This window comes from Chelonoidis abingdonii, chromosome 6, assembly GCF_003597395.2.
Source record: "Chelonoidis abingdonii isolate Lonesome George chromosome 6, CheloAbing_2.0, whole genome shotgun sequence".
Classification (NCBI taxonomy): domain Eukaryota; kingdom Metazoa; phylum Chordata; order Testudines; family Testudinidae; genus Chelonoidis; species Chelonoidis abingdonii.
In genome coordinates this window covers 27,787,666-27,807,139 of record NC_133774.1, presented here as the reverse complement: position 1 = coordinate 27,807,139, position 19,474 = coordinate 27,787,666, and the positions used below count along the sequence as shown (strand labels likewise).

Here is a 19,474-nt window from a genome sequence, read left to right as displayed (position 1 = left end):
AGTGTCGCAGCTAAATAAAAGGTGGAACACATTGTTATAAGTACTTAATACATTTCAAGGCACCATTCAAGGTATTTCATAGATTCTATAGGCAGAAGGGACTACTATGATCATCAAGACTGACCTCCTGCGTAACATGGGCCATAAAACTTCCCTGAAATAATTTCTATTTGAACTGTTTGTACATTGCCTAGCACGGGGGTAGGCAATCTATGGCATGTGTGCCGAAGGCGGCAGGCGAGCTGATTTTCAGTGGCACTCACACTGCCCAGGTCCTGGCCACCAGTCTGGGGGGGGGCTCTGCATTTTAATTTAATTTTAAATGAAGCTTCTGAAACATTTTTAAAACCTTATTTACTTTACATACAACAATAGTTTAGTTATATATTATAGACTTATAGAAAGAGACCTTCTAAAAATGTTAAAATGCATTACTGGGACGCGAACCCTTAAATCAGAGTGAATAAATGAAGGCTCGGCACACCACTTCTGAAAGGTTGCCGACCCCTGTGTCAGTCTATAAGGCGCCACAGGACTCTTTGTTGCTTTTTACAAGTTCAGACAGACATACACGATAAAAGTGAAATGGCAATCAAATACATTACAAGAAAATTTCTTAATTTTAAAACTACATGTTACATAACTTAGGCAGAATGAAAAATTATATGATGTGAACTTTCTTACTCTTTAGATAACTATAGATTAGAAAGATTGAGAGAAATCAGGATCTGATTAAATAAACTAATATCTAGATATAAATCTGTATTTATTATACACATATACATTCATTATCTACACATACACACACACTTACATATATAAAATGTCTGAAATGTAAATATTCATAATCAACACCAAACTGAGTTCTCTATCTCATGAGAAAATTAACGTGGTTCAAGGAAGGCAGCTGTTCCATGGATATATCTGGTTTCAGTCTGCGTTGTATCACAACAGTCATACATTAAATAAAACACAGCTGGAAAATGCTCCACCTATTTCACCACCCTCTCTGCTAACTGTTTAGTATCAACATCTGCTGAAAACAAGCTTCATGTAATAGGGACATCATGAAAAAGAATTATTTTATTTTGCTTAATAAGCTAACGTATGATTATCTGAAAAATAGCTATTTTAATTATGAGCGTTCTAACTAGAATCCACAGAAACTCACTCAATAAAGATGACCAAATTAGAGAGATTTTTTAGAATATGTAATTTTCATTTTGTAGGTCTGTGCTGGCTTTCTCTGACAGACCTCTAAGTGCTGGTGAGAGGTGTCATTGTCTGATCTAAGCATAGATTTAAAAGCCTGAAACTCCTAAATTCCAATCCCAACAGTGATGTCTCCACAGCTGTGATCACAGACAAGTCAAATAACTTTTCTGGCCATTTCTCAGCATCTGTAAATGGGAATAGTAATATTTGCCTATCTAGCTATAGAGGTGTTGCAAGTTTTAATAAACTGATGTCTGTAAATAGTTTTGAAGACAAAAACTGCTTGGTATTATCAGTATATAAAACAGTATCTTCTAATAACCACAGTTATTGCAATTATGGATCTAAAACATTGGGCCAGATTCATCCCTGCTGTATACCCCACTGATTGTAATAAAGTTAATCCAACAAAAATTGATCCACTGTATTTTGAATGTGCAATCTTATACTATAACTTTACCATAAGCACTTCCTTTGTTTCCTTTTGCAACTCCAACTCCAACTTTTCAAAACCTCATTTTTGAAAAATTTACATAGAAACAAAGGAACTGCATCAGAGCTGAAGTCCATCTAGTTCAGTTTCCTGCTTCTTAAAGTACCATTAGATCTCAGTATGGCAAGTTATGTTACATTTTTTCTTTTGATACCACAACTCATACAAAGTTGAGGAAATTTTGACAAGTTACAGTGGAAAAAGGAAACCAAACCAAATTAGAAAGCAATGGCAAAAGAGAAAAAAAGATGGAGAACAAGGGAAAAGTTAAATTCACCATTTCAAAAATAAATTCAGTTTTAAAAAGGAAACAATTATTTGTTTCAAAATTTCCCCACTGAAAAAACTGAAATATTTGATCAAAAACACTTATAATTGAAAAATTTTACTTGTGCCAAAGCCATTTTTTAAGTGGAAAATTTTCTGTACAAAAAATTCAGCCTGCTCTATTTTACCCTACTGTTTATTCATCTCATTTACCTTGTTCTTCCACCAATAAAACATAGCATAAAGTTGTCTAAAACTTGATTAGGAAACAGAAGCAAGCACCCACTATAGTTGCACCCAAATGGGAGGCTGGGAGAGACACGAAAACTGGATACATGTTGTATGGTATTTAAAAATCAACTTCCAGAAGGGTGACATTTCTCAATCATGCAAGAAAACAAACATCTATGGGGTCCAAAAAGCAAACAAAAAACCCCAACAACCACCCTGTTTGTAATAGATGCTAGTTCAAAATCAACTTCTTTTGGAAATATTTTTGGTTTCTTTTTTTCCTCAACAGTCTTACATTTGTTCAGTCTATGTCTAGCCTCTCAAAAGTCTAAAATAATTTATATAACATGTTTTTGTTGGGACTTTTACAAATCGACATCAGTGTCAGAAAATTATTATCCTGAGTATGGCAAGAGATATGAATTCTAGGATTCTTTGTAATAATATAAACATAAAGATTAGGAGCTGCACAAAGTTATGTTTATCCTTGTTTGTGTGAAACAGAGTACCAATCTGCTGTCCTTCTCACTTGTCTCAAGAAAAAGTAACATACTACAAAACTACAGTAAAAACACTCATGCTCTATGCAAACTTACCATTACACAGACTAAGTAAAAAATTCTTTTCCTACGTTACAGATCCTACCTGGCTCTAAACCAATAATGTGCTTAGCTAGTGTCAGTGGTGTATATACTACGGTATCTAGAAATCTTCACTTTGGAAACTCAAGTATCAGAGGGGTAGCCGTGTTAGTCTGGATCTGTGAAAGCAGCAGAGAATCCTGTGGCACCTTATAGACTAACAGACGTTTTGGAGCATGAGCTTTCGTGGGTGAATACCCACTTCGTCAGACGCAGGTAGTGGAAATTTCCAGGGGCAGGTATATATATGCTAGCAAGCAAGCTAGAGATAACGAGGTTAGTTCAGTCAGGGAGGGTGAGGCCCTGTTCTAGCAGTAGAGGTGTGAAAACCAAGGGAGGAGAAACTGGTTCTGTAATTGGCAAGCCATTCACAGTCTTTGTTGAGTTTGGAAACTCAGTTCACCTCTGTGACCTATCGTCTTGTTAGAACAAAATTTGGAACTTTTTCATTTTCTGACTCACACATAAAGGTTATTCTTCATATTTTTTTAAGCTATGAAAAAAAATAATTCAAATTTAATGTTGCTGGTGTTAATAGGCCAAATCCTTAAAGTGAATGGGGATTTGCCTGAGTAAGGGTCTCAATATCTGACGTGCTATATTTAAATGCCATCATATTAATCGCTCCACTTATCTAACTATAGCATTTCCAATAGTTCAAAAAAAAAAGTGCTATGTAGTTTCTCAGCAATTTCTGTAGTATATATTCTCTCTCTTAATAGTAAACCAAAGAAAGAACATATTTCATTAAGCATAAGCTTTCTTTCTTTGACTATACACCAATTCAAAGAAGGATCCTTTTGGTATTTCCATCGGGGTGAAAGACTGAGATTTAGAACTGCCTCTCACTACTATACTAGCTAGTGCAAACAGTCAGATAGTTCCCTATTATAAATTGTTTATTATATAAATGAGAAATGCACTTAGAAATATAGCAGTGCATATTTTATTGTAACAAAAGGGGAAAAAAATCTGACAATCATATGCTGTTAGTTTAAGGGTACAGATTATGATGTACTGGCTGAACCAGACATATACAAAAAAAGAATAATAAATGAATGTGTTAATATTAGTTCCTGGCAAGCTAGTGCATGATTTCCAGTTTCTAGAGCAAACGTCTGGCACATACACCTGTGGAATTAAAGTATAGGATAGTATGGTTATGGAAAACTTACCAAGAGTCTGAAAGAGAAATACAGTATATTTCAGGAGCAGTCAATTATTTTTTGTCAAGTTCCAAATTTCTTGGTCAAGATATAATAAAGATCCAGACTCCAGAGAAACATTTTTCACACCACAAAAACAATAATAAATAAATAAAAAGATTTTGCAATCCATTCAGAAGTGCCTGGTGGTCCGGATTTGGGCCACGGTGCCGCCTATTAACTACTCCTGGTATATTTGGGTGTCCTATCTTATATTTTACACAAGAAACTTCCAGATGTAGCGAGACTGCCATCTTCAAAAGTCTCTACAGATCCATTAGTTTATTATCTGCTTGGGCCAAAATGGAAGCGTTTTGTTTATTTGCAACAGTGATATTCAGAACATAAGAACGGCCATACTGGGTCAGACTAAAGGTCCACGTAGCCCAGTATTCTGTCTTCTGACAGCAGCCAGTGTCAAGTGTCTCAGAGGGAATGAACAGAACAGGTAATCATCAAGTGATCCAACCCCTTTTGCCCATACCCAGCTTCCAGCAAACAGAGGCTAGGGACACCATCCCTGCCCATGCTGGCTAATAGCCACTGATGGACCTATCCTCCATGAATTTATCTAGTTCTTTTTTGAACCCCTTTATAGTCTTGGCCTTCACAACATCCTCTGGTAAGGAGTTGGACAGCTTGACTGTGAGTTGTGTGAAAAAATACTTCCTTTTGCTTGTTGTAAACTTGCTGCCTATTCATTTCACTTGGTGAACACTAGTTCTTATGTTATGAGAAGAAGTAAATAATACTTCCTTATTTACTTTCTCCACACCAGTCATGATTTTATAGGCCTCTATCATATTCCCCCTTAGTCATCTCTTTTCCAAGCTGAAAAGTCCCAGTCTTTTTAATCTCTCCTCATACAGCAGCCGCTCCATACCCCTAATCATTTTTGTTGACCTTTCTGAACCTTTTCCTATTCCAATATATCTTTTTTTAGATGGGGCGACCACATCTGCATGCAGTATTCAAGATGTGGGCAGACCATAGATTTATATAGAGGCAACATGATATTTTCTGTCTCTTTAGCTATTCCTTTCTTAATGATTCCCAACATTCTGATTACTTTTTTGACTGCCGCTGCACATTGAATGGATGTTTTCAGAGATCTATCCACAATGACTCCAAGATCTCTTTCTTGAGTGTTAACAACTAATTTAGACCCCATCATTTTATATGTATAGTTGGGATTATGTTTTCCAATGTGCATTATTTTGCGTTTATCAACACTGAATTTCATCTGCCATTTTGTTGCCCAGTCATCCAGTTTTGAGAGATCCTTTTGTAGTTCTTCACAGTCTGCTTGGGACTTAACTACCTGGAGCAGTTTTTTTTTTATCAACTGCAAATTTTGCCACCTCAACGTTTACCTCTTTTTCCATGATGCACTTAGAACAAACAAATAATTCAAATTAACATCCCCATGTAGGCATGCTCTTAGGGTGAGATGCTGCAGTATTTCTACTGATCTATATCTATATTCTGCATATTGACCTGTTTAGAAACTTCATCATCATCACTACTGTAAGTGCATTGCCTGTTGGGAACCATCACTGATGAGCAATCAACCAATTGTCTCCATCCCTGACGACTGCGTGTCAGTACTTGAGCCTCTGCGAAGTCCATTCCTGTTGACTCTTTTATGTTGTCAATCCATCTCTTCTTCTGTCTACCTCTTCTTCTCTTCTCCTGTACGGTCCTGGGAGGATGATCTTGGAAAGGCCAGATGATCTTGTTACATGGCTGTACCACTTCACCTTGCTCTTCACCTTGCGCTTCTTCATGGTCGTAAGGAGGTCTTCATATAACCCAGCATGTTGAATGATGATGTTACGGACCTCTTCATTAGTGATGTGGTCGAAGCAGGAGATGCCCAGGATTTTATGGAAGTATCTCATTTCTACTACCTGTATTTTCCATTCAAGTTCTGTCGTAAGGATCCATGTCTCGCATACATGGATCCTTATGACAGAACTTGAATGGATGGATACAGAAAAATGGAGATGACCAGTGCGTGCAGCAGTTTCAGTTTGGATTCCAGGGAGATGTACTTGTTCCTCGAAATTGATTTTAGCTTTGCTACTGTTGCTGTTGTTTGCACAGTTCTTGCCAGAACTTCTGCCTTTGATCCTTCATCAGTAATGACTGCCCCCAAATAATTGAACTGTTTCACTGTTTCCAGCTCTTGTCCACTGACAGTGATATGTGAGCTGATCCTGTCACATCTGTTTGTCATCAGCTCGGTTTTCTTTGCACTGATTTCCACGCTGTATTTTGTGGAGGTTTCAGCCAATTGTTTCACAAGGCTAGCAAGTTCATCTTTACTACGTGCCAGGCCGCAAATGTCATCAGCAAACAGAAGATTTGAAATTGTTCGCCCTCCAGTGCTGACTGTGCATATGTGATCTTCTAGGGCATCAGTCATTATGCACTCCAAGTAGATGTTAAACCGTGTGGGCAAAAGAAGGCAGCCTTGCTGGACTCCAACACTGGTATGAAAACACTCTCCTATTGTGCCATTGACGAGAACTGCACTGCTGGCCTTGGCATACAGTTGTTTAATGGTAAGAATAAGCTTACGGCCAACATTGTACTTCTTCATGGTTGCCTGGACAGCTTCATGCCATACTCTGTCAAACACCTTCTTTATGTCAACAGAGATGTGGTAGATGTCCTGCTGGTGTTGTAAGTCCTTCTCACATAGAACACGAAGATTGAAAATATGTTCTGTGGTACTTCTTCCAGCATGAAAGCCAGCCTGTTCTTCAGTGATGATATTCTCCGCTTGTGGCTTCGATCTGTTCAATATGACTTTCAACATCACTTTGCTGGGATGGCTAATTAAGCTTATAGTCTGGTAACTTTGACACAATTGCAAGGTGCCTTTCTTTGGCAGAGTGATGATTAGTGACTGTGTCCACGTGGAGAGCCACTTACCAGTCTGCCAGATCTTGTTGCAGATCTTGGTGAGTACATCTATTACTATTTCTCCTCTGAATTTTATCAGTTTGGCTGCAATGTTGTCAATACCTGTAGCCTTTCTGTTCTTGAGTGATTTCACAGCTGTCTTCACCTCTTCATGCAGTATTGGAAAGTCATCCTCCTCTGTTGAAGGACACTAAGATCTCCGTTTGTCCACCTATTGATGGTGTCCTTTTCTTCTGTAAGACTGTTCCCTTCTTTGCCTTGAATTGTGTTAGCTTTGGTCCATATTTCCTTCGTCAAATCTTTTACAATCTGGAAGGCTCATTTGCTATTTTTATTATTGATACACTCTTCAATTTTAGAGCATTGTTTTTTGATCCATGTCTCCTTGGCCACCTTCATTCCTTTCTTGATCTTTCTGCCAATCGCTTTCTATTTATCAACTCCCTCAGTGCTGTTCTTGTTTCTCTATTTCTCTGTCACACATTTGCAGTATTTCATTTGTGACCCAAGGTTTTGTCTTCTTATGGTGTTTCCCAAGAATGTCCATTGCTGCCTCATTCATTACAGCATTGAAATTGTTGGTCATTGTTTCTAGGTCTTCCTATAGAGCAAAGCAGCGGAGCAAATTTGCTGCCGATCGTTGCTTGGAATGACTCTGCAATGCTTCAGTCTCTAAGTCCTTCTAAGTCAAACTTGATTCTGCTGAACTTTGGCCTGATGATTTTCCTTAGCTGCAGCCAAAAGTTTACCATGACAAGGTCATGATCACTTCTAATATCCGCACTGGTGAAGCTCCTCGTTTTGGCTCTACTAAATCCACAACAAAATTTTGCACCATGATGTAGTCAATCTGACTGTGATGCAAACCAGCAAGTGCATGCCACATTGATCATCTGGATGCTTTACGTGCTCCTAATGTGTTTGCAAGAACCAGATTGTTATAGCTGGCAAACTCCAAAAGTCTCAGTCCTCTCTCATTGGTTACTGCTACAATAATCTCGCCAATCTGCCTGTGCGTCAGTACCCACTTTAGCATTCCAATCTCCCTGTACAATCAGGATATCTTTCTTGTGTACCATATTGATGATGTCTTGGAGCTGATTGTAAAAATCTTCAATTTGCTCATCGTCATAGTCTGTTATAGAGGCATAGACTTGTACCACTGAGATACTGAACGGTACTGCCCTTAGATGGATGGAAGTAAGCCTGCTGATATTGGGTGGCATCCTAATACTGAATTCTTGATATCTTTATGCACAAGAAACCCTATGCTGTTGACATGTTTGTCCTCTCCACAGTAATAGAGTACGTGGCCTTCTTCCGTTAGTGTCTTTCCAAAGTTCTTCCATCTGACCTCTGAGAATCCTAGGAGGTGCCAGGAGTATTGTTCCATTTTGTACGTGAGTTTTTTCAACCTCCCTATTTGTCTCAACGTCCTTACATTCCATTTGGCTATGGTGATGTTATCTCTTCCACGGATTCTCTTTGTTGGGATTATACCAGTAGTATACTTGTCACATCCACCCTGGTGGGAGACGGTTCCCGCAGTCATTATTAATCCAGACTGCGACCAATCTGGTATGGACATGATTGACTTGCTCATCATAGGTATGTCTTGGGCAAATTTCTAACCTGGCGGAGCCCATCAGTCTCCAGGCAGCGCCTGTTTAGTCACCTCATATGACATGTAGGAGCAGCAGCGGGCCTTTCTGTCCCCGAACCCACAGGATTTAGAACCTTAGCTATCAGTAAATTGGTTTGTTTTACTGAAAAAAACATATTTTTAAGACATGATGTTAAGAAAACCTCATTTCTACATAAAGAAGAAAAAACAAAGACACACACAAATGTGTATCATATAGCTAAAGTGCTGAGTACAGTCTACGTGGCATAAAGAGAATACACCAAGCTAGCAATATTGGAAAGCTTTAAATGATCACAAATGAAAACTTATAATATTGCACAAGTCTGCATGATGTTCTGGTACTGAACACTGCATTTGAGTGGAGGTGGGCAAAAAAATAAAACCTCCTTTTTAAGAGGCTACATTTTGGCGCAAATATTTATTTAGCCCTGAGAGCTAGGTCGTCACAAATGAAAAGAGACTACAATAGCAAAAAAAATCAGTCTTTTAACAAATACATATATACACACACACACACATTCCAGCAGAGGACTTTTCAATTAAAGGAGAAAATATTAACAGTAAGTCTCAAATCTTCCTATTTGCTTTCATTGCATTGTCTGGCAACATCAGCTGTAAAGTCCATTAATAAGGACAGCAAGATAAAGTTTACAAAATACTTTCCAAGTAAGTTCTGGGCTTAGATTCCCAGTTTAAAGCAGAAAGGTCACCCCTCTCAGGCCAAAAAAAAATCAATCTTACAGTCTGTGTGCATTATATAATCTAGAGCCATGTTGTTGGTTGTGTAGTATATCTTCAAAATGGCTCCATTATTTGCAAAACTTTTCAGATCTGAAAATGCAGTCCCTGTTACAACTTTTTTTTCCTGCTGTCACATTTTACAATTCAAACCTAATGCTTACAAAAACCCTTTAAAAGCAAACAATTGCTAAATACAGAAATATACTTATCTTAGTTCTATAAATCATACAAATATTTGGAAAATACTTTTAAGACGAGTACTGGTAAATTACCAGGTGTAGAGCTCAGATCTGTTAATCTTTAGGGCACACAACAAGGCCTATCTCTTTTTCTTTTGCCATCAGGTTTTTGAGGGTAGTATGGTTTGAGGGCTGTTCAGCAAATGGTTATAGGGGTCATCGTTTTGTCAACTTTGGTGATTTTACTGTGAGCAGTCTATTTGGATAGCATGGGGCTTCATTATTATTGTATTTTAAGTTCTGTAAGGTAAGTATATAACAGAGGTTGGGGTCTTTGACACTCATTAAAATAAAATATTACCACATTTTAACATCAAAGCAGGCTTTAAAAATGAATATAAACTTAATACAAGGACGAGCAGTAGCAGACTAATATCCTGGCCATTGTTTAAGAAATATCTGAAAAAATAGCTAAAAAATATGAGGAACTGACCATATCACTTAGAGTAAGTCTTCCTATGAAACTATTAGATTAAAAACAAATACAAATTCACCCTTAGATATATCACCTCTTCATCAGCAAAAAATCAATCAGCTTAAGAGCACATAAAAAATTATGCTGAGACTTGCGAAATGTTTTACATTTTTGGTTAATATTTTGCTGTGTACAAAAGACAGCACTTCTACTACTATCTATCTGCTGTAAATTAATCATTTACTATTTTGTTTACAATGGTTTAAACGATCGTGATGTACCTCACAAACTTACAAAATGAGCCAAGACTGTCCCTGAGACTGAGAAACAGGATTCAGATACAGAATCTATTATACAGAAAAGTCACTCCACATACTCAAGGAAGAGCATCTCAATAGTTTCCAGGGACTGGTCGACTATGGACTCTACAGAAAGTTTAGTAAAATGCCACAGGGTAGCTTTCAGAAATGTTACTCAATTAACAAAACACACTATTTTTACCTACCCCCTCAAGGATCTCAAATGTGACTTTAGCCACACAACGTATCTTGAAGCAGGTATTATTCCCAATTTCCAAACGGTGAAAACTGGGACACGTAGAAGTTAACTGACCAAAAGACACAGTTCTCCATTCCAGGATTAAAAATATATTTAGAATGATTAAATACTTTTAACTCTACTAATATTTCAGATAGATCTAACATTTCGGCAGCTTTGATCTGCAAATGAATAAGGTTGTGCAGGTCCTTCAAAATTTTATCTAATTTATCTCTTCTCTCATTTCCTCCTCTTCCTCCCATACTTGCCATTCACTTCTCTTGTTCCACCCTCAGAGCACCCAAGTTTGCACTGTTTTAATGTGTCATTATGTGGTTAAATATTTAATACTACTATTTTCACTCTATTATAAAGATGAGTGAAGTTACTTTCCTACCCTTTGAATCTGTAGTTGTCAGACAAGCTGACAGTGGTTCAAAATAGTTATGAGAAGTTGACAGATAGTTCTAATGTGCAGTGTCTGTGCACAGGAGCCTTAAGGAAAAACCATGTATAGCCAACATATGTACGTGAGAAAAATATACAGATTTACGAGACTATGAAAAAAACTCTCCAAGGCAGGTGATTAGAATTGATCATGATCATGTTGGAGAGTCTGGAGAAAAGCAAGACAAAGCTGGAGTACATTTGGCTAACTTCAGCATTAGCTTGGGAAGCAAGATACCAATGTCTGTTTCCTCCAAAGCATTTTTACTGTCATGACATACAGCTGGGAGATTTGGAATTTCATCAAAAAACAGCAGAAGGAGAGAGAAAACTGAATCAAACATTCAAAGACCATGTTGCTAGTAAGAAGTGAAAACGTGAATCTGATCATAAAACCAAACTCATGGCCTTAACACCATAATGCAATATGGAAAAGAATAGATTTCTAAAGTGACATGTGGCTTGGACTAACATCTGATGGATTTACCTAGTAACTAGAGACTAGGAATGAGAACTAGGCAGAGAAGAGATGTGAGAAGGGAGGGAGAGTGTTCAGTTTGGTGCAATAAGTCTTAGAACAAAAACTTTATAAATAACATTCTTTTGAGTAATACACAGAAAGCAATAAATATATATCTTATAATCTATATCAACTACAGTGCTTACTTGTACACAGACTACAGATAAAATCAAAATCCTGCTTAATACTGAACTTCAATGTGTCATGTAAACATTTATTGTATGTAACTTTTATTCACCCTAATGATGTTACAGTGTATTAAATAGTTTAACAGTACTATAGCACAATAGCTTCTTCAAGAGATAAACCAACATGATTCCTGTGCTCAGGTGTTATACTTGTTGGTCATATATGGAGCAGAAGAGTAATGCTCTACAGCCACCACTGGGGCTGCTCTAGATGTTATGGCAAGGAAAAGACATGGAGCTCTACCAGATGGATTCCACTACCTTCCCCAGTGGGCTGCCGGGCATGGGTTTACATAAGGGATGACTATCTGCCAGCATTGCGGCTGACTAGCTGCTTCAAAGGGTGCCATGGGAGCTGACTGTCTCTTACTGACCCAGGGAAGAGCTTTATTAGCCTCCTTTCATATACTATGACTGTCAGTTTCCCCTCCCTTGGTTTTCACACCTCAACTGCTAGAACAGGGCCTCATCCTCCCTGATTGAACTAACCTCGTTATCTCTAGCTTGCTTGCTAGCATATATATACCTGCCCCTGGAAATTTCCACTACGTTCATCTGACGAAGTGGATATTCACCCACGAAAGCTCATGATCCAAAACGTCTGTTAGTCTATAAGGTGCCACAAGATTCTCTGCTGCTTTTATTTTATTTTTATTTATTGCTGATGTGGTAATTTATTGGTGAGTTATTTATGCTGCTTTAGATATTGATTTTATTTGGCCATGTTGTCTTTTTCAAAATGCCTAGTTTTAGGAATACACGAGTATTTTTTCTGTTAGGTACCCAGACACCTTCAAATACAAATGCCATTGAAACAAAATTGTAATGACTATTTTAATAAAGATATGTGTGTATTTTCAAATGACTCTCAACAACACTGATGAGGGAAATCATCTTAGTCTTTTTTTTTAAAAAAAATCCAAATTCAAAAGAAGGATTATAAGATTAATTTCTCTCTGACAACCAGTTTAGTATCCTTAGTTACCTAGAGGTCACTGGTTGGAAAAAGAGATAAAGATATATGGAATACATCTTTAAATTATTCATAATCACTTTAAAGTGCACTCTATCAGCATTGTAATATGTCATTTTATAAAGACACACAAAGGCTCACAAAGAAAAGCACATGAATAAGCAGATCACCAAGAGCATTATTGTTAAAGCTACACCAGAACGTTTAATATTTCAATACTGTATATGTTTAAATCAACACCATACATACGTGATGAAAGCCAGTCTCTGAAAAATTTATTATTCTGTTAAAAGAAGTTTACACTTAGAGTGAGTTCTAAAAACTCCATGCCATGAGGAAGTTTTACTAGGTTTACAGTGGAAATAAAAACAGAAATAAAAATAGATGACAAACGAAAAATAGAGTGTACTTTAAATATGATCAGAGTGGGCTTTTTCTCCCTTTATATCTCCATACTTTCTCTTTCCCCACTGCAATCAAACTTTGTTTAATCTTTGTGAAGTCCCAAAATTTCTTGTTCCCCTTTTCCAAATTAAGAGTTTTGACAGGAGAAGTTGAACTGGTTATTATTACTATGATACTTTATTTAAGTTAAAAATTGATCACCAATAACCTTTTGTTCAATAAAGCCAATATGTTGTAGTAGAGGTGTCACATTTTCAAGGATTTACAACATGAGCTTGGCTCTAAAAAAATTTTTCCTACTAGTGCTTATTACTACTTCAGCTTCTAAATAATTGGGCCCTATTCTGATAATTTGTACTATTGATTATGATACAGTTATTTGCTAATGCAGCTCTAATGACAGTGTTTTCTGGATGGTATTCCTCAGAAATACTGTGTCATGTAACAACATGGCAGGATTTGCACAAAAGTTTAAATGGCCATGACTTCATATACTTAACCATCATCACATATAAATATTGGAAATTGAACATACATTCCCACAGACAACATATTATTGTTTTATTCAGCAAATTCAGACAAGACTATATTAGCTACTCCCAATGTAATTCCATTTAATTCTTTATTAAACTTTTACAATCATGAAAACATATCTGATGTATAGAAAGTTATATCCCGATAATTTTGGTTCTCTGGGTGACTACCTGTAAGGATCCACATTCTAAGGATGCATGTGGCTGTAACTTATGAGCTCAAAGATTTCTACTGTTTGTTGGATTATATGCTTGAACCGAAGAGTATAAAATGGATAGTGTTTTTAATTGACATAGTTCCTGATACTGAATCAATAATCCATAGTCTTGAATAACCGAGGAAAATATGCAGGGAATATAGATCCATATGACAATAGTATTCAGGAACCAATTCCTGACAAATTGCCTTTCTTCTTTGGGTATTTCCTGTGTGGGTGCTCACTCCTGTGAAATTTAAGTAAGCAGTAACAATCCAGGACTACAGCAGTATTAGATGCTTCAGAAAAAAAGCAAAAAATACTGTAACTGGCATCTATGGAATAACCTACCCATAGAGGGTACACACAAAGTACTAACAGATCCTGCTAGCTATAAAGTTCTGAGCCCATATGCCAAGGACTCTCATACCCCAAAAGCGGGCATCCATACAGGGAATGCTGACTAAACAAATGAATAATTAGATTTTACACTGATAAATAATATTTAAAATTACTTAATAATTAGCATTTTGGGGTATAAAGAAATCACTCTGGATTATGAACTTGTCTCTAGCATATTTTCTTTTACCATTGTGAATTGCCAGTGTGCCCCAAATATCCAGGCAGTGAGAGGTACCTCCTCGTGTGGATTATCCCCTTACTGCCATCTCTGCTGCACCATTTGTCGAATCTCCAAACCCCAGAGGGGATTCTCTGCATGTCCGGTATTTATTGGGGGGGAGGGGAAGATACAGAGACTGGGGAAGTCAGAGAGGAGTAGATGGGCCTGGTTCTGCACAGTTTACTCAAGAAGATAATACAATCCCAAACTGTGTGATCTTTTCCATGTAGCCTTTCCTTAGAGCAGCAAAGCAAAAGAGCAGTCTTTTGGAGCCAAATAGTTAGTGAGCTGAGGAAGGCAGAGTCAGAGTAGGAGGTCCAGCGTCTCTGCACACATGCTTCTGGCTGCCTGCGAATCCCAAGAGGTAGTCAGGTTTGGGGTCAGGTCCTGTAACATTTTTCAGTGGGGTGCTGGGGATGGTCATGAGGACAATGTGGAAAGATCTACTCAAGGGAATAGTCACAGATCCCAAGCCTATCCAATCCCTTTCCATTGAAAGGGATAGAGGGGGAGGGATAGCTCAGTGATTTGAGCATTGGCCTGCTAAACCCAGGGTTGTGAGTTCAATCCTTAAGGGGGCCATTTGGGGATTGGTCCTGCTTTGTGCAGGGGGTTGGACTAGATGATCTCCTGAGGTCCCTTCCAACCCTAATGATCTATGATTTCACTACAGGAGGGAATGCTCTGGGCCAGCGTATTTAAGGAAGGAGGTTATTAAATAAAGGTACCAAGTGCATTGTCACTCAATTTGCAAGAGACTTCAATTTGCTTTAACAATTTACCTGAAAATAAATATAATAGAAAAGAACATAACAAAAGTTATTGGTAACTGACAAGACGGCTGAATTTTCTGTATATTTTGCGAACAGCCAGGTATGAGTAGTGGTAGGATGGCTAATGGGAACCAGAATATGGAAGTAGAAATTATCACATCTGAGGTGGAAGTCAAACTTGTTTAATGGGACTAAATCAGGGGACTGGATAATCTCCACCAACAATATTACAAGAACTGGTACATGAAATTGCAAGTCCAATAGCAAGAATTGTTAATCAATCCGTAAACTCGAGGGTTGTATACTATGACTGGAGAATTGCTAATAGAACTCCTATTTTTAAGGAAGTGAAAAAATGTGATCAGAGGTATTACAGGCCTTTTAGTTTGACTTCAATTGTATGTAAAATCTTGAAACAAATTTTGAAAGAGAAAGTAGTTAAGGAAATAGAGGTAAATTGTAATTGGGATAAAATACAACATGTTTTTACAAAAGGTAGATCATGCCAGACCAACCTGATTTCTTTCTTTGAGCAAATACCTGATTTTGTAGACAAAGGAAATGCAATACTCTCATCTATATGGATTTCAGTAAGGCATCTGATACAGTTCCACATGGGAAATTATTAGTTATATTGGAGAAGATGGGGATTAATGTGGTAATTGAAAGTCAATAAAGAATTTGTTAAAGGGGAGAATACAACATGTCATACTGAAAGTTAAACTGGCAGGCTGGAGGGAGCTTACAGTGGAATTCCTCAGGGATCGGTCTTGGGACCAATCTTATTTAACATTTTTATTAATGATGTTGGCACAAAAAGTGGGAGTGTGATAATAAAATCTGCGGCTGAGACAAACTTGGGGGATATTGCCAATATGGACGAGGGGCAGAATATCATACAAGAAGATCCGGATGACCTTGTAAACTGGAATAAAAGAAATGCGTTGTTATTTAATAGTGCAAGGTTATGCACTTAGGGATTAACAACAAGAATTTTTGCTATAAAATGGGGATTTATCAGTTGGAAGTGACCCGGCAGGAGAAAGACCTGGGTGTACTAGTTGACCACAGCATGACTATGAGACACCAATGTGATGAAGCTGTGAAAAAGGCTAATGCAGTCCTAGGATGCATCATGCAAGTACAGACAGGGAAGTGTAAGTACCATTATACAAGGCACTGGTGAGACCTCACCTGGAATACTATGTGCAGTTCTGGTTTCCTATGTTTAAGAAAGATGAATTCAAACTGGAACAGGTGCAGAGAAGGGCTACTAGGATGATCCAAGGAATGGAAAACCTGTCTTATGAAAGGAGACTCAAAGAGCTTGGCTTGTTTAGCCTAGCCAAAACGCAGGCTGAAGGGAGATACTGTGTCTATAAACAGATCAGAGAGATAAATACCAGGAAGGGAGGGGAGTTATTTAAGTTAAGTGCCACTGTGGATACAAGAACAAATGGATATAAACTGGCCATCAGTAAGTTTAGCCTTGAAATTAGATGAAGGTTTCTAACCATCAAAGGAGTGAAATTCTGAAACAGCCTTCCAATGGGAACAGCGGGGACAAAAATCTAACCAGTTTCAAGACAGAGCTTGCTAACTTTATGTAGGGGATAGTATGATGAGACAGACTATAGAGAATTCTTCCCCAGGTGTCTGACTGGTGGGTCTTGCCCACATGCTCAGGATCTAACTCCTCACCATACCAGTCTGAGGATGTAGCATAGCCATGAAATTTTGGGATTTCCAGTCAATGGTCTTTTGGAGTAATATCACCTCCGTGTTAAATTTCACATTTTGGACAATACAGGAAGAGATTTTTACTTGAGGTGCATTCCCATCTTTGTGTGTTTTGACTTTACTCTCCTCTGTATATTACCTGTATCACCCATTCCAAAGTGGATGAATTATTTATTCAACATCTGGAGTAGAACACCAACATGTATTTTTAAATGTCATAAGAGCCTATAGGAAGTGACAGCTTCTTCATAGTCACCTTGTTATCTTTAGACAGATAGTACTTTATTTATTTATAATTGTCACTACATACATAAAAATAGACAAAATCAGGTTGCTAGCTAGTCAATTTCCTGTCATTATTTGTTTGGGTGGGGTAGCAGCAGGCACTGATATGGCAGAGGTGTGGTAGCAGGGGAAATATTAAACCTCATTTACCAAATGCTCGTCTTTCAGAAAAAAAAATTTTAAGTATAAAATATAAAACATCCTAAAACTCCTTCAAAATTTAGCATTTCATACACCTCTACCTCAATATAATGCTGTCCTTGGGAGCCAAAAAATCTTACCGCGTTATAGGTGAAACCGCGTTATATCGAACTTGCTTTGATCCACCGCAGTGCGCAGCCCTACCCCCCCAGAGCACTGCTTTACCACATTGTATAAGAATTCGTGTTATATCGGGTCGCGTTATATTGAGGTAGAGGTGTATTAACAGTTATCTCGCTACAATTAAAAAGTATACTTCACTTACATTCATATTCCTGTCCCAGATCTGGATGGAGCCATCTTGGCAGCCAGCTGCAATAAGTTTACCATCTCTGCTATATGTGCAAGTTGTAGGAATCACCCGTTTACCTTGAACTGACCGTGGTTTAAACACACCTTTGTGCTTTTTGTCATTGTTAACATCCCATGTCCTCACAGTCCTGTTAAGACATTTAAAGAAATAATTGCTTTACAATCAGTTAACACATATTAAAGAATTCCCCTAATGATACGAGGCAACCACTATTTTCAATATAACTGAACTAAAAAAACCCATGGTATGTAAATTTAGTTAATAACAGTAACTTTAAAATATACATAAACTATGGTCTGCTGGTCAGTAATGTATAAAAGCACTTTACAAAAATGGGATGTATATTTCATTACCTCAATGTTCAGAGGTGTAAACTCCCATTCTTCCCTAATGAACATATACATTCATTAAAATTTCACCAATAAGCAGAGTCTGACACAAAATAAAGGGACTGATCTTGTAAGATGCTAAGCACTCTCAACAGAAGCCAGTAAGATTCTCCCAGGATAAAGTCCTGAGAGCATAAATGCTTGTACAACTTGTGCACTAATAGGTGATCCTGACACTGAGGCCAAGTGGTAATAGCTACTCCTGTCTCAGACATCACAAACTCATGACACCTAATAAACCATTTTCATGGTATTTATCCATGAAAGGTAGCATGTAAGATTTCTAGTGAATGCTTATAACTTATAATCATTGTGAGATGCACAAGTACCATGTAAGGAATAATGTAACTATATTGAAAACTATGTCTTATGGTCCTGAGGTAAAAGTTAGTCACCACGAAATCATATATCTTGGTGATGACCCATTCAAGTGGGAAGGAATTTTCACCCATCCCTTGTCAGCTGGAGATTGTAATGCAAGGTTCTAATGTCTTGCCCTATCCCAAAACAGTCAATGGAAAACTATCAAAGGACAACTGCAAAGAATAACAACCTCTTGGAGGTAAAAAGGAACATGATAACAGACAAGGGATTGTCCCGTCTGTGAATAAAGACAAAAACCTGATTCAGTATAACACAGGGGGAGAAATACACTCTGCATCCACTCACAGAGGAGTTTCATGAAAGATCGGATCCTGGTTCCTGTGAAACTAGCCAGATCTGTAACATACTGAACTTTGAGGGGAAAACCTACTTTAATAGCTATCTTTTGTATCTAATAATGAATGTAGGCCCTAGTTTGCATTTTTATGATTTTGTTTTGTACTGGAACCACTTGCTTTAATCATTATTCATTTCTAGTGGAACTTCTATTTCTTCTTAAATAAATCTTTGTTTCATTGTAAGTGGTCATACATGCTGTGTATTACACAGGAGCAGTGATTAAAGGTAAAATTAGTAAACTGGGGTACACTGTTCCTTTGGGAGCAGAGCATCTGGGATTTCTGAGTAGCTCATGTCAGGGGCTGGATATCACAGGGGAACACTTTACTTGGACGCTGGTGTGCACTTCTTTTTAACTTGCAAGGTGAAGACAGGGCTGGCATAACCCACAGGACAGTGCCAGAGTGACTGACAGGCTGGTGGTGTTCGAGAGCTAACACCCAGGTTCCACAGGCAAGATTCCTTCTCACTGCAGGCATGTAACAAGATGACTCACAATCCTGAGTACCCCGAGAACTGTCACATATGAGATTTTTCTAAAATAATTATTCTGATACAACAACAACCAGTAAACTTATTTAAAATGGCAGTCTGGGAGACTGGCT

The 19,474-nt window shown here is 37.7% G+C and overlaps 1 protein-coding gene across 2 annotated transcripts in view; it reads right to left on the bottom strand.

The window, feature by feature from the left end:
* The window catches only part of WDR70 (WD repeat domain 70), a 276,981-nt gene that overhangs the window by 81,006 nt on the left and 176,501 nt on the right, over positions 1-19,474 (bottom strand). For both annotated transcript variants that reach the window (XM_075066919.1, XM_075066921.1), the window contains exon 10: positions 17,710-17,884. In XM_075066919.1, the coding sequence (XP_074923020.1) occupies positions 17,710-17,884 (175 nt within the window). The remainder of the gene's footprint in view (positions 1-17,709; positions 17,885-19,474) is intronic.